General features: G+C 34.3%; 1 protein-coding gene across 2 annotated transcripts in view; it reads right to left on the bottom strand.

Moving 5' to 3' along the window:
• The window catches only part of LOC148609245 (uncharacterized), a 33,188-nt gene extending 21,536 nt beyond the window's left edge, over positions 1 to 11,652 (bottom strand). For both annotated transcript variants that reach the window (XM_088541118.1, XM_088541120.1), the window contains exons 1-2: positions 11,355 to 11,652; positions 8,619 to 8,795 (exon numbers count right to left, since the gene is read on the bottom strand). In XM_088541118.1, coding sequence (XP_088397244.1) covers positions 8,619 to 8,795; positions 11,355 to 11,397 — 220 coding nt within the window. In that variant the 5' untranslated portion in view covers positions 11,398 to 11,652. The remainder of the gene's footprint in view (positions 1 to 8,618; positions 8,796 to 11,354) is intronic.
• Positions 11,653 to 16,824: the final 5,172 nt, after the last annotated feature.

The following is a 16,824-nucleotide window of genomic DNA, read 5'->3' as shown; positions in this document are numbered from 1 at the left end:
TTCTCTAACAAATCCCCCATCTCTGCCTCAGCTTTTAAGATGTAAGCCAATATGTATGATACACATTTATAAGCGTCAATGACAAATTGGATGTTAATGTTAACATTCCATCCATGAAGTAGGTCTTTGTTGTAGTTATTTACCCAACAGTCTTTCAATGATCTCCTGTAATAAATTGTGTTACATTTGGTAACATATTTCAATGCTTGCTTAAATTGTTCATAGCTTACATTGGCCAACATTAACACATCATCTAAAGTTGAAGACTCCGTAAGTTGACTAAAATTGATCACAGACTAGACGGTTTTTTTTAAATTTCCTCCCTGGGCTTTGCTTTTGTTTTCGTCATCTTATCTATTTCCTCCACTGAAGTTGGTGCAGGTACAAATGGATCAATTTGATCTTCAGTGTATATCTTTGCAATGAATGTTTCCTTCACCGGTGGTCTTGGAAAATTGAAACGACATGTGGTTGATTTTTTTTTTTCGACATGATTTTGAATGGTTTTAGCTGTGTACCTGGACGGATGATACAATGTCATGTAGTTCTGCATTAGAATTGACATCAGGTAATTCACATGTAACATATTTATCTACAAATTCACAAATTTCGTCATCCAAATCTTCGCCAAGTTTAGGTGCACCCTCAATCAAAATTAGGCAATGGATGTGTGGAGAGCCTCGCTGTTGGAATTCAGTTCTGTTAAAATCTGTTACAAGACCAATTGGCTGAGATTGGGATTTCAACAGGTTACTAAAGAGACATTTTACCCTATGATCAAACATCCGTGAACAAAGATCTGGGTTTTCACGGATTAATTTGCATTTTTCAGACCAGTCCAGCTGGGATACATTCCTTGGGTAATTTGAGTGATGTAGTAAGGTTTCGAAAACTTCTTCCCATCTTGTCTCCCCAGCTGAAAATGTAATAAACCGTGTGGGAATGCCAAATTGTACAATCATCGCATAAACCTCCCTCATAGTTTTCTGCCAGTAAGGAGGTGAGCCTCTGATTGGTTGTAGGAAACGAAATCCGATGTCAGACTTAAATATGTTCTGTAGACCATCAGAGCTTAAAAGCATAGAAGCTGTAAGTTTCTCACCTGAATCTACACGGACTTGTCCATGTCTGAGAGCTATAGACATTTCAGACTTTATATCGGTAAACTCTGTCATATATTGTGGCAAGAAACAACAAAGTAGTAACAAGATGCATACACAAGGTATATGACTGTTGAGAAATATCATGCTGGATATCACGGGATGGCATACATCTCTGTTGACTTTGTTATAAATATAATATTTGGTAAGACAAACTGATGGTTATTTGTGTGACAACTTTGTTAAAAATAATTCCAAATCATCTTTCAAATATACAGAAGATATTCGACAACATATTGGTCCCGTGTGGTGGACGCGTTTAAAAAAAAACAAAAAAAACGGTCGGCATTCCAAATTGTGCTACTCTACTTCCTGACCTACTCATTGTGTGTTTGAAGATATGAAAGTATTGTTCGAGGCAGTTTCATCGGAGATACATACTATGTTATTTACACACAGACAGTTTGTACAGGGGCATAAATTTCATCGTCTCATACTAATAAAAAGCGTTCAACATTTTCAGGTAACATGACATAACATTACTTTTATTATTTAAACCAAAAAGAAAAAAAAGTACATAGATATCTAAAAGATTACTTGGCATTCATCAGAATGTTACAGGTATCATGCTTATACGCTGAAGACAGTCTATTCCAGCTTTACTTTATTAAAAGAAAGTAAATTGTAAACAAATCAATAACACATGTTGTAAATCACCTATTACAAACATCTAAAAAATTAAGGATCAATATAATGATTAGATAATTACACAACATTTAGTGGAAACAGTTTAGGAAAGGTTTATCATACATATATAAAGCTTAATTATTTTGGGAATTATCCTCTTTTGCAGAATTTTCTGGTAAACCATCCTCTGATGTGAGGTTTAGGGAGGAAGACTCAGATGAATTGGTCTCGTCCATGTCATCTTCGAAAGACAGGAAGCTCTGATAATATTTCATATTTTTTGTCAAGCCTGATATCTCCTTATTTTGGTATTCTTTTCTTTTTCCTAATAAATCTATTCTTTGTTTCAAACCAACCACTTCAAGATTTACTTCTTTAGCCAGATAGGCATATCTTTAATGAAATAATTTGTTCAGTCTACGAACTTTGTCCAGCATTACTGTGGCTTTTTAAAGCATTCTTTCCAGTATGATACAAACATGATGTTAATTTGTTTCTAACTCTTCTTCATTTGCTTTTATTACGTCTAATAGGATTTCCATTTTTTTTTCTTTTTCTTTTTTCTATTTTCTTTTCTTTTCTTTTCTTTTTTTTTTTTTTTTTTTTTTTGGGGGGGGGGGGCTGGAAGATGCTATTGTTACTAAAAAGAAATTAAACTTATAATTGCCCTTGTTATATGTACAATGTTGTGCTGGAGATATTCTCAATAACTTAAGAATGGTAATAAACTAATCCTGTAAGTACGAAACATTGAGGTGGAAGAAGAAGAAACTATTAGAAAGTACAATCATGAAGCTGCACGAGACAGCAAGCAAAATAGCCCATCTATGTGTAAAATCACACATCAATCCTCCAGTGGGTGTCAAGATTTGTGTGACGAAAATTTCTCTAAAGTATAATACATAGTGAATAAAATGATTTGCTTAGCACAATACTAGAACAATTCAAAGTTATATGTGGTTGAAACCTTTATAAAAAATTTACAGGGATCAAGCGACTAATACTAAGGTTATTTTTAGTAAAAGCAGCCAAGTTTTTCAACGGATAAAAAATCCCAACATCAGATATATGCAGAATACCCTATTGAGTATTCATACTAAGTTTGGTTCCCATTTGTCAGGTAGTTCCTGAGAGAAAATATTTGAAAGAAATAACATCAAAATCGAAACACATAAAAGATAAGAACGAACATGAAACCAAAGATAGATCACATCATGCTGTTCAACTTTTACCCAGCCAGAATTTGGCTTAACCTAACATTTTGGATATATATGTAAGACTCGGAACTGCGATGGGACGCGGAGGTACGATGGTCACGCGGAAGTGCGATGGTAGTACGCCGAAGTGCGTTAACGAACACGCTGAACTGCGATGGCTAGACATGATTGTTGACTGCCAATAGCAACGCAGAAATGCGTTGGCCACTACGAGGAGGTGCGTTTTTTTTTACTTCGTTGAAATGTTATAACCATTATGAAGATTTTTGCCGTTGATACCGTAAATATAAGATTATCTTGATTTTTTCAGATATGGTATTAGTCTGCATGCAATCAGAAAAAAACTTTGCTTTCATTTCGTTCATATTTCCAACTATTGAGGAAATTATAAAACCAAAATTCATAACTGTACTTCATTTTTTTCCTACACCCAGTGGAAAATTGAATACAACATGCAGTATATTTACTCTTTTATATTTGAATATTTCTTGACTAAGCTATAGAATGGGTGTGGATAGCTCTAAGACTTCTTTGTTAGTGTATAAACTACATTTACATGTACTACCTAAAACACATCTGATCAATAGTACTTGTAGAATTTGCAAGTACAAATATAATGTAGTATAAGACGACGCTTTTTTCTCTTTATGTGTGTCATCCTATACACTGTGGCTAAGGTTATCAAAGAATGATTGATACTACAGAAGTCTAAATTTGATGGATTAACGGACTATACGTAATATGAAGAGTCTGGTCCACCGGAACTTAATTTGTGTCTTCGACATTCCAATACACTCTTTGAACTCGTATATATTGTAGTTTCTATTTCGCTTTTCGCTTTTCCGAGTCTTACATATGTACTGACGACAGATAGATCTTACTATGCTGAACATTTTTACTCTGTCACTTTTATTCTACTTTGGCTTAACCCCAAAAGTTTTGGAAATTTTTTGTTAAAAACTGTCTGATCCCTATGTTCTATTTTTAGTAACAGATGTCATGTTTTTAGAGGGACCAAAAATCCTTACATTAGCTATATGCAGAATACCACAAGGAACATTCGTACCAAGCTTGGTTCTATTTACTGGTCAAGCAGTATCGGAGGAGAAGAGTTATGAAAAATTGTTAACAACGACAGGCGACGACGGACGCCAAGTAATTGGCCAGGTGAGCTAAAAAGTCGATTTTTTTTCGGGTGTGGTCCCTTTATAACTCGAAAACCGTAAGAGATATGTGAAATCTGATTGGAAAACGCAGGCAGGGATTGATATATAAAAAAATGAAATCTGACCAAAAATTTAAAAAAAAGTCGATTTTTTTCGGGCGTGGCCCTTAAGATTCCTTACAATTCAAAAACGGTCCAAAGCACATACAATCTGCTGTTATATCTGTTTACCAGAATTAAATAAGGAACACTATAAAAAGAATAATCAAAATAGAAAAAAAAATAACCGAACATCTTATATGGGTTTCAATACAACACCTATTTTTACCCTTTTTGTCCTTTTCCTAAAACGATGGGGGCCACAAAGTCTTCATGAAATAGGAATCTTTCTTCTGTGAAAAGTAAAATCTTATCAGAATTTTAGAAAATCTGGTCAACCAGAATTAAAATAATTGAAGGGAAATGAAGTGTCTCAAGACGACGATAGCTCCCCCATTGCATTATACGACCGCATTTTATTTCCTTTTGCACTCGTTTAAAAATCACACACATACTGAATAAAAATTCTCACTAAAATTGACTGCTTGACCAGTATCAATTGAACATTTCTATTTACATCCTTTTAAAACTCCTTAAATTACCTAGTTAAGTTTGTTTATCCATATCAAACAAAAGAAACTATATTGGTAAATCTAAAAACATGAGCTTGAAAGGCTAGCAAATTAAATTAAAGACGTAAAAATAAACTAACAATTTACAGCCAATGAAATAGTAGTACATCTAGGACGTTCTGTGACTTGGACTCTGCCCCTGACTTGTTGGAAATATTGTTTACTTCAGGCAAAGTTTTGGCAAAAATGAGAAAATAAAAAGCCAGAGACCCCTTTTTTTACTGCCCCCCATTGTAAAGGGAAGTATTACATATTGTACCATTGAATTTTAATTGCTGAATGCAAAAATTATCTAAGCGTTATTCCGCAAGATTATTTGATTGACTTCTTATTCAAAACAAGATGTTTTACTTATTTTAATCTTCCTTTCCTCACACACACACACTTTTCATGTTCATGTTCAAGAATATTTAAATGAAGAATAATTTACATCGATAGCAATGATGCTGAGTAAAGGTAGCAAAATGTTGATCAAGTAAAGCAAATTTGATTTTCCGGGGGGTGTGCTATGAATATTTTTTTAAAAAAAAGTTTGTTTTCAATGTTTAACAATTTGTCTGCACCTTTGTGCAAAAAAAAAAAACATGTCTTACTCATAGCAAACGCTTTATTTGAAGAACTGTATAATAATTGGCTTTAAAAAAAGGAAAATATTTTCCCCCAAAATCTCCAAAAAACTAATATTTTATTATGACAGGAGAATTAAAATAATAATAATAATAATAAGTTTTAAGTTGTGCTTGCAAACAAGTCACGTAAGTCCCCTCGCGATCCCCGAATAGTCCAAGAATCCAAAATTTTGAAGTCTGTATATAATATTAAGCTAAAATAACATAAACTTTTTTATGAATTGAACACATTTTTATTATATATTTTCTTATTATATCTTAAATTATTTGATCTTTATAACTGATTTTTAACCTTTCAAGGTGCACTGTTTTTGGTACATTCAAATTTGGAAAGCGTACTTGTTGGTATGACAGCTTCTAAGAGGTACTCTGCGAGTTATCCGCCATTACATTGAGATTCTCTGACAGCCAATAGTAAACAATAATAGGAATCAAAAACTGCTGAGAGCCAATAACAATTTACAATAAATAACAGGGTTCATTGTATTCCTTCAACAAAAATTTCTCTCTACATATTCCATAATTTGATAGACTTGTCACTCCCACAGGTTATACAATAGTTGCTATCCCTTCTTAAGATAATGATACAAGAAGCTCAGAGGCCTTCCACTATTCCTACTAAATTTTGTTCTTTAATTTTCAGTCTGTTTTACATATTTAAAAAAAATTGTTACAACATAGATTTGGTACGTTTAATCAATCATATAAGACAAGTGAAAAACCGTTGCAGATTTAACCAGGTGCCGAAGTGACTGGAATTCGCACAAACAGCATGGCTGACAGCAAAGTGAAAGTAGGAAAGTTGCGATTGAAAAGTACACATTTTGCAACAGTAAGAGTGTATGACACACAATTTACGTGATATATGTAAAATATCAAGTTATCGAAATGTAATTATTTCATTTTATAGAACTATGAATTGTTATTTTAGTTTAAAATGTCAAATATCATACATATGAGTACTCATCCCTAAAAATCAATAAATAATTTTGAACCTAATATTCAATTTCTTTTTCTACTGATTTTCTTGGGATAATATTATAGAGATCAGAACACTCTACCACCACACCAATTTTCAAGTTGATAGCTAATAAGATTTATGAGATGGCACAATGTCCTATGTTATGACCTATACCCATTTTCGACTAAATTATCCTTCCTTTTATTTTTTGTGAAGTGAACATCTATGGGTTAACATTCTATAATATTTGAATTCAGCATACAATTTTATGCCTAAATATTAAGTTTCATAAAATTCTAATGACATTTACATAATTTTCCAGGAGGGTATCTTAATTTGGATGGCGGCCATTTTAAAATGGCGGCCAACTATAAAAATTGGAAATGTGCATTCAATCACATTAAGATGGTTGTATATAACCCCTACGTTTGGTGAAGATATCTCAAGTCATATTTCCAACATACAGAAAAAACATCTGAAAAATCACAAAAAATGGTGATTTTTTTTTGGTTTTCATTTGTTACCATGGCAACACAATACATATCGATTCTTTTTTTTTTTTGCATAATATTGTAGAGCTCATCCAACTCTACCACCACACCAATTTTCAAATTCCTGGCCACCTAGGTTTCCGAGATATTGCAATGTCCTAAATAATGACATATCCCCCTTTTCCACCAAAAGCGCCCCTCCTTTCAAATTTTGTTTGCGGTGTGCACATCTGTTGGGTGAGGCCCAACTTCTCCGCTAGTTTCATTCCAATCCCTCTATTAGTTTCCATGAAAACGCGCGGACAAATTCACCAGTAAGAAAAATAATAATAATAATAACACAGAAGAAACGGTGCAAAAACAATAAGTCCCCCAGACTTCGTGGTCGGCGACTTAATAATAAATGCGAAACGTGTGGAAGTCGCCTCCCATTTCCTGATCAGTCTTTTGGGAAACATATCGTCAATGGAACTGCTTATAATCAATCGAGGTAGCGTAAAGAACCTGTATATCAAATTTAATCGAAATCGAACAACTTCGACTTTTTTTATCGCGGTAGTGGTCATTTCGAAAATGGCGGTCGATACGTCGTTCAAATTATCGATTGAGCCGCAGATTCTTAATCGTGGCGTCTTAAAAAAACCTAGATCAAAATCCAACAAATTTGAATTTTCGACTGCGGTGGTGGCCATTTTGAAAATGGCAGCCGACACGTAGCTCTAATCGTGAATTGAGCCAAATGTTATTAATTGGGGCGGATCAGAGAACATAGTTATCAATTTTCATCGAAATCGGACATAATTTGGCTTGACCTAACGGCTTTGGAGATATATGCAAAAAAAAAAAAAACTACTGTCTGACCCCTATGTTCTATTTTTAGTAACAGCGGCCATACTTTTCGGTAGTTTTGCTTGCGGTGTGCACATCTGTTGGGTGAGGCCCAACTTCTCCGCTAGTTTTATTCCAATCCCTCTATTAGTTTCCATGAAAACGCGCGGACAAATTCACCAGTAAGAAAAATAATAATAATAATAACACAGAAGAAACGGTGCAAAAACAATAAGTCCCCCAGACTTCGTGGTCGGCGACTTAATAATAAATGCGAAACGTGTGGAAGTCGCCTCCCATTTCCTGATCAGTCTTTTGGGAAACATATCGTCAATGGAACTGCTTATAATCAATCGAGGTAGCGTAAAGAACCTGTATATCAAATTTAATCGAAATCGAACAACTTCGACTTTTTTTATCGCGGTAGTGGTCATTTTGAAAATGGCGGTCGATACGTCGTTCAAATTATCGATTGAGCCGCAGATTCTTAATCGTGGCGTCTTAAAAAAACCTAGATCAAAATCCAACAAATTTGAATTTTCGACTGCGGTGGTGGCCATTTTGAAAATGGCAGCCGACACGTAGCTCTAATCGTGAATTGAGCCAAATGTTATTAATTGGGGCGGATCAGAGAACATAGTTATCAATTTTCATCGAAATCGGACATAATTTGGCTTGACCTAACGGCTTTGGAGATATATGCAAAAAAAAAAAAACTACTGTCTGACCCCTATGTTCTATTTTTAGTAACAGCGGCCATACTTTTCGGTAGTTTTTTCAGGCTTTTCTTTTGGAAACAATGGCCCTCAGATATATGCATGGACATGATATATTTTCTGCCATTTTACATACTTTCATCTTTTTAGTACCTCTATAAAGTGTCCAAGGAGTGAATGAAACTGTTGCGTCTATCCATGACAAATGATCCATATTTTTCGTTGTATTTAATATATCCCCTGGTACTACCAACGCACAACTCCTTTTTGAGGACGACCAGTTTGTTTCTGTATTGTTCACAAAAAACTGTACAACAGCGTATCCATTTGCTAAAAAACACAATTTATCATGTTTGAAGGCTATTAGTAATTTATCAACTTATTAACTCGACCCCATGATTTGTTCTTGTTTATCATCATAAAACAATAGTAAATTGAAGATGACAAGATGAATGGAGACTTGATGAAAGAGTACATTTAGCTATTTAGTAAATTTAGAAAAAAAATGTAGTTTTAGTCAAATGCGTGCTCATTTTTTTTTTATTTTCGAACATAATTCCTTTTTTTATAGCACATGCACCAAAATGTGAATATTTTCAAAGCATGATAGCTTATTGTATTTTGGCTTTCAAAGCATGTGACCAATATTACCGAATCGAATAACCATCTGCGATCTTCTCACTTCAATGCAGGAAAATTCCAACAAGAAAAAAAACATCGAAATATACACACAAAACGGAACAAAAAGCGAAAAGCAAAAAGCAAAAAATAGATAAATACATTAATAAATAAATAGATAAAATACAATAAAATATATCACGAACAAACTTTTTTGCCTGAGTTTAGTTCAGGAAGTGAGGGTAAGGTCTTGTATTTTCTTGATATAAACCCCAAAAATAAATAAACAAAAATGAATTTTGCAACGTATTGCTTTTTAAAAATAAGTGGCGGAAAGAGGAATACTTTAATCATTATTATAATTTTTAATATTTATCGCCACGTATTTGTGCGTTTGTTTGTTTTTAACGCTCCCGTAAGGAAGTGCAGCGTATCATAACAGCTGGTTTTAATCAGCTTGCTTGTAGCCTCTACAATGTAGGCGAATTCCACTCGGATGTTTATCATTACGTTTTAGACAGAAGTTTAAAGCTTAAAATTACTTCCCCATCCCTAAGACATTTGATAAAAATATATACTATTTTTCAGCATATGCCCGTAAAAATGTTACTTGATTAATGGTGTGTGTAAACACAATACAATCTTACTTAGGCCATCGTAATTTAGTGCCTTTGGAGGGGTATTGGAAACTGTGTGCACTGTAGCTGAAAACCTTCAACATGTACATATAGAAGCTGAGCTCAAAATACATCATCGTATCACTCCACATCTCCGCGTATATTTCTCATATCTCAAATATTACTGACATATTCTAAAAGAGTAATCTAGGGAACCAAGGTTATAGCGGTAATCAAAAGAATGTAATCTATGGACAAAGAACAGACATGGAAAACAGACATACACAACAAAGAAAATAAAGCAACTAAGGTAGGGTAAGCGTACTCTGCTTTTCTAGAAACACCCACTGAGTTGCTCATAAAAAGTCAAGTCCGGGGTAGACAAACGAGGAAAGGTAAACTATGACCCGTTGAAGAAATCAGTTTTCATGATGCTGATGGATACATCATAACGATCCACGAATTCATGATGACGACCATAAAACTTCTGTAGTGATGACTTTAATCTTGTAGCAACATAACCCTGTTCCAAAAGCCTATTTGTTAGAGTTCTAGCGCGGTGCAAAAAGTCTGTGTAGCTTCGGCAATCTTTGGCATAACATATGAGTTGTGATATGAACACTCTATACGCAGGAGCCGAAGAGATGTTGCCACAGATGAAAGGAAAGTTGACAATTTTGAATGAAAAGTCATCACGTTTGTCGTAAAGTTTGGTCAATAGTTTTTCTTTACCATCGATGTCTAAGTGTAGGTCAAGATATGAGGCTGACTTCTATGGTATTATAATTAAAATTACATTTGCAAGTTAAATGTAAGTGTTTGTAAGAATCAGGAAAAATGGAAACAAATCAGAAACATGCATGTCAAAACACCACCGATCCGACAGTAAAATATCATTCAAGAATGGAAAGACCATTATTTGATCTATGCATCATTGTATTTGCTCAAAAAATTTTCAAAGAATCTTATAAAAATGATGTTTTTGACAGTGTAATCTGCCCTTGAAATGAAATTGAAAATAAAAATGAAATGAAATGAATTGCAAAAAATTGTAACTCAATGATCCAGCATGATATGAAAAATTTGTGAGTTTTCCTTGATTCTGATGGTGGAAATAACCAAATAACACTATCAAAATGATGGGTTTTTCATAATATGTTTCACCTACTGCCTGTTCTTTCAGGGACTGACACTTACATTTTTTCATTTGTTGAATTTTTAGAATACCGATTGCTTTTATATGGGATATTTTGGGGAAATCTTAAAAAAATCATTTTAAAGTAAATTTAATTACGCCTTTACAATTATAAACGGCTTGTAGCCTCAATCGGGTTTAAACAGATTGCTTTTCGCCTCTGCAATGTACACAAACTTCACTCGGATGTTAACTATTAAGATATAGACAGATGTTTGACACTTAAAGTTACTTCCCCGTTTCCTCTAAGACATATGATAAAAATAAATGATAATTTTCACCACATGCTTAACAAAATGTTTGTTACTTGATTAATAATGTGTGTAAAAACAATGAAATCTTTCATTTGCTATACAATAGGCAATCGTATTTTCGTGCCTTTGGAGGGGCGTTGGGAACTGTGTGTACTGTAGCTGAAATCCTTCAACATGTGCATATACAAGCTGAGCTAAAACATACCTTGAATCAGAATCACTGACAGTATTATCGTATCACTCCACATCTCCGCGTATATTTCTCAAACATAACTGATATACTCTAATGATATATTAGATTTAAGAAAATATCAAGCACTGTAACACATCCTTGTTGATTTTAAAGAGAAATGTCACGTGATGAAAAAAGATATAATCAATGTGGAAACGGCCACATAACAATGTTTCGGCGAAACATGACAAATTGACATTCAAACCGACAAATAAAACTGAGAAAATAAGTGCTCCATCAGTGATAAAATAAATTAAGTTCTTTCGTTTAACATCCCCCCCAAAAAAACAAACAAAAAATAAAAACAACACTAACACTGTGTAAAAATCCTTTCCATTATTTTGATAAACTCCGATTTTTGACGGGACATAAACTGGCACCAGTTACGAACAAGCCAATTCGGTTAACAAGTAGAACGTTTTTTCCCCAAAGGCGACAATAGTGAGATTTTTGTAAATATTCAACCCGTTAATCAATGACGGAGCTATAAAATTACTTTTTTTTCAGTTATCATATAATATTATCATAACCAAAAATCTGAGCAAAAACAAAGGTTTACTTTTTTCACTTTTAAGCAGATGATGTACGGGGTCAAATTTTCCTTCATTTTCTTCTACTAAATGTACACAAACTATTATAATAAAATTGGTGGTAATGCAAGCCATCTATTTGGCGTAAAAAAGCCCTTGCATATATACAGTATTGTATTATATCTACGATGGGTAAAAATATTAGTTACAGATTAACAATTCGATAAATACAGTGGTACCAATATTTACCCCCATATGATTTATTCATTAAGTTTTCTATTGTCTTCAATGTTTTGTAATGTTTTACACTTCATAAATGACTAATATAACATACTGTATTACAACGCAAACATCTATGGTGAAATCTGCACACCAATGTCTCAAAAGCATCCAACTTACTCACCTCTCGTACACGATCAAGTTTATCTCGAAAAGATCTAATTCCCTTTCAATCGCCATTGAAATGTCATTGTGCTGATCAAGAACATCGTTGAAAGAATAAACGTGTACAATGAAAAAAAGCAAATAATTAAGTTAATCTAAAAAAGTCTCTACTGTAAAATGAAGTCGTAAAAAGCTAAATTCTTTTATCCCGACATGTGCTCAGTGTGATATTTGATTATATCATATTATTATATATTTGGATAAAAAATTACCTTTGTGTATATGCATTTTAAGTGTTTGTTTAAACCCTATATCGTTTACCCTATATCGCATACCCTATAACACAACCCTAGACCTATATCTCATACCCTATATCACACCCCTTCACGAATCATACTTAAAGTATAGTTAAAATATATGATATGATAAAAATGACATGTTGAAATCTAAATCACATACCATATCAACCCTCGACCGGTGGCCCTTGGGGTGATAGAGGAGACTATATAACATTACTTATGTATTATGTATGATTTATATACTTTTATTTATGGCTAATACAACGATTGTAACAAGATCAAGTACATGTAGATTCTTTTTGGAAAAATGACGATGTTATGATTGATTGTTGGGGTTTAACGTCCGAGCAGCAATATTTCAGCTACATTCAGACGATGAACATGAAATGGATGATAAAATGAACATGAAATGATGATGAAATGAAAAAAAAGGATGGGACACATGGACAATAGGGTCGACGAATTTTGATTGCCACTAGAAAAAGGGGGATGGGTAGGGTCGGGTAATTTAGCCTCCTGTGGCGGAGCGCAAAGGTTCCTACTCCTATCGAATACCACAGCAGAGTTCGTGCGAGAAACGTGGCATCTTTCCCAAAACGGTGCACTACGGTTTGAGATCAGGTTTTCCGTATTATAGCCTGACAACCCCAGCATGTAACACACCAGGGGTACCCCATTCCACCACCTGGGGCACACATCCCAATTGCTCTGTGGGCAGAGCGTCTAGCCCCCGGCTAGGTTTCTGAGCACTATTTAGTCGCCTTTTACAACAAGCTTAGCGCTGCTGCAGGCCTATTCTTTTGACACCCGAACCTGCACGGTGTGACGATATTATGAAGGTAATTTTTATTATTTTCAAAGGTCCAATAACTTTCTCGAAAATTAATCCCCAACCTCTTGCTCTATAAAGTTGGAATAGAAATGTTAAAAACAGGCCAGTGTCGTCAAAATCGTCCCAAAATTTAGATAACAAATCATAGAGGCTGACACTACTTATACATACACATTTGATTTGAAATGCATCAGCTCATTTAGTACTTCTGAAATAAAATTTAATCAGTATGGAGATCGAGGATATGCTTGAGAAATAAACAAAAATATTTTCACGTTTCGTTTCATTGACAACTGATTGGATAATTTACTTCATTTATTTAGTGGGAGTTCAAATGAACTTTTACCAATAGACAATTTGGAAAAATCTATGAGAGGATTTGGATACATAGGTGAAATACCTGCACCAAAACTTGAAAGAGTAATCAAGGGTTCCAAGGTTATAGCGGTAATCAAACGAATGCAATCCAGGGACAAAGACCAGACATGGAAAACAGACATACACAACAAAGAACATAAAGTAACTAAAATACTACATACAAAGTAAAAAAAGCAAATGAAAAAGTCGGACTCCACTAAAAACTGGGATCATGGACCAGGTACACCGGTGGGTTAAGCGTCCTCTGCTTTTCTAAGAACACACGCCAAGTTGCTGATGAAAAGTCAAGTCCGGGGTAGACAAAAGAGTAAAGGAAAACTATGGCACGTTGAACAAATCAGTTTTCATAACGCAGATGGATACGTAACGAAGTGTTACTTTATGTTTCAGTTGACAATGAAGTTGTTCAGGTAACAATCATGAATATATAGGTGCTGTATTAGCATTGGAGGAGAATGTAAAGACATGTATGATGTGTAATATACAAACTTTACAAGATGTGTACAAGGATTTCAAGACTGTGTAATTTGTGATTTGAAGTTTAGCCTTCTAAAGCAATAATTGGAAATTGGACTCTTGACCCAGACGTTCTGTTGTAATAAGAATCATTTGATCAAATAAGAACATATTTATAGTTATCTTCCCCGTGCAGGTCCGGGTGTTAAAAGAATAGGTCTGCAGCAGCGCTAAGCTTGTCGTAAAAGGCGACTAAATAGTGCTCAGAAACCTAGCCGGGGGCTAGGGCGCTCTGCCCACAGAGCAACTGGGATGTGTGCCCCAGGTGGTGGAATGGGGTACCCCTGGCGTGTTACATGCTGGGGTTGTCAGGCTATAATACGGAAAACCTGACCGCAAACCATAGTGGTGCACCGTGTTGGGAAAGATGCCACGTTCCTAGCACGTTAAAGAACCCTACTTTGGTATTCTCCCGGAGTAGAAACCATAGAGCTCCGCCACAGGAGGCTAAATTGCCCGACCTTACCCACCTCTCCCTATTTCCAGTGGCAATCAAAATTTTTCGACCCCATTATCCTTGTGTCCTATCCCTTTTTCACTCCATCATCATTTCATGTTCATTTTATCATCAATTTCATGTTCATCGTCTGAATATAGCTGAAATATTGCTGCTCGGACGTTAAACCCCAACAAACAAACAAACAAACCGTTTCTCAAATTATAAAATAAATCTCTCATAGTCATTTCTGGCTCTTCCAGGGATATGAACCTAACATCAATAAACAGATCTTCATATGAAAATTTGGTCACTGTCCGTCTCACCATGCTGATCACTTTTAACGTATCAGAATTGATCTTAATTCTAGTTTAAAAAATCTTTAACTTGACCTCTATGGTATGTTTTTAGTAAAAGTGGCCATATTGTTTGTCGTAACAAAAGTCCCAACACAGAAATTATTCTCGACACCCCCAGGAACATTCAGGGAAACCTTAGTTACAATCCAACCAATAAATTCCGAGAAGATTTTCTAAGTTGGGAATTTCAAATTCTATTTCAGGACCTACAATTCAAACATCCGTTCACACACTGTTCCAAACATTTCAACATAGGTCCGAACAACTTCACCACTACCAGAGTACAGTTAAACCCAACAGATTTTGAGTTATATGCACAATTTTGCAATTCGTCCTCAGCCTATGATCATTCCCTTAGTAATGGTGGCCACGTTTTTGTCTAATCAAATACCCCCACATATAGATTGTTAAATATGCCCAAAATATCATTTAAGTGAAATTTGGTTACAATCTGTATAGAAGTTGTAGGAGAGCTATATGCCTCGACCACTTTGTGGAGGGGCAAAATTGAACTAGATGTGTCGGTATGACACAAATGCCTCCGCCTGCAGTAAAATGAGTGAGTAAAAACGTACTTAATCAGAATAGTTAGACAAGAGACCCGATTGCAAATGATCATCTACGTTTATATGTATCAACATTAAATCAATATATTCGGTGCATGGAAATTGATAGTGATAAAATTACGATCAACGAAATAATCAATAAAAAAACGAAGACAAAAAAATACATTGCAACATAATTCATATCACATATGCACGATATAAAAAATTGTTACGTTAGCCTTTGTTATACCATAAATAAATTAAATATGACGAAAACCTGTAACATGACTATTTTTAACAAAAAAAATCGCCGGTCATAAAACACCGAACTGAATGGGGTTGAAACCTGTATCATAACTCAGTATGATAACCGTCTCACGAGAATTACTCCGAAAAAATGTCAAAGTTCATATAATAGAAATGACAAAATTACAACAGCCACATGTTTGGCATGTTAAATTAATTTGAAGCGTCTCAACTGGTGTAGAGGTGACAAGAACAAGTCACGTGACAAATATACTATTGCGTCTACTCGATCACTAAATACCAAAAACAAATCCCTTTATATGCTGAACGCGGAAAATTATAATACGATGACGTGTGAAAATTAAGATTTATATTGTCTTTTAGTTTAATAATATGTTAGGAATACACGTCCAAGTACATGTTCATCTTACCGCTGCATTTGCTTCGAAGTTGATAAACAAATATCAGAAATACGGAAAGACGATTTTAAACAAATTCACCATTGAATTAAGAAAAATGACTTTCTACACTAAGAAATATTTCGTATATTTATATAAACGGTCAAACTTGTAGATAAATGAATAAGTAAATAGATGAAATAAAATAAAATTTTTCACGAACATATGCTTTGTATGAGTTTAGTTCAGTTTAATGAGGTTAAGGTCTAGTATTTTATTTAAAAAACAAACAAACGAACAACAAAAAAGAAATTTTGAAATGTATAGCTTTTAAAAAAAAAAGTGGAGAGAAGAGGAAAATTTTGTTCATTATTATAATTTTTAATATTTAGCGTCATTCAGTTGTGTGTGTGTTTTTATCTGTTTGTGTGTTTTAAACAGGTTTCAAGAAATCGAGGTAAATGTTTGTAAACGATATCATTTTGATTATTTCCAGTTTGGTGTTACCTCTTTTAGTATT

The sequence above is a fragment of the Perna viridis genome, chromosome 8, assembly GCF_037379345.1.
Source record: "Perna viridis isolate PV_CMFRI_1.1 ecotype Kerala chromosome 8, ASM3737934v1, whole genome shotgun sequence".
Classification (NCBI taxonomy): Eukaryota; Metazoa; Mollusca; class Bivalvia; order Mytilida; family Mytilidae; genus Perna; species Perna viridis.
The sequence above is the reverse complement of the archived record's forward strand: the minus strand, read 5'-3'. Positions and strand labels throughout refer to the sequence as shown.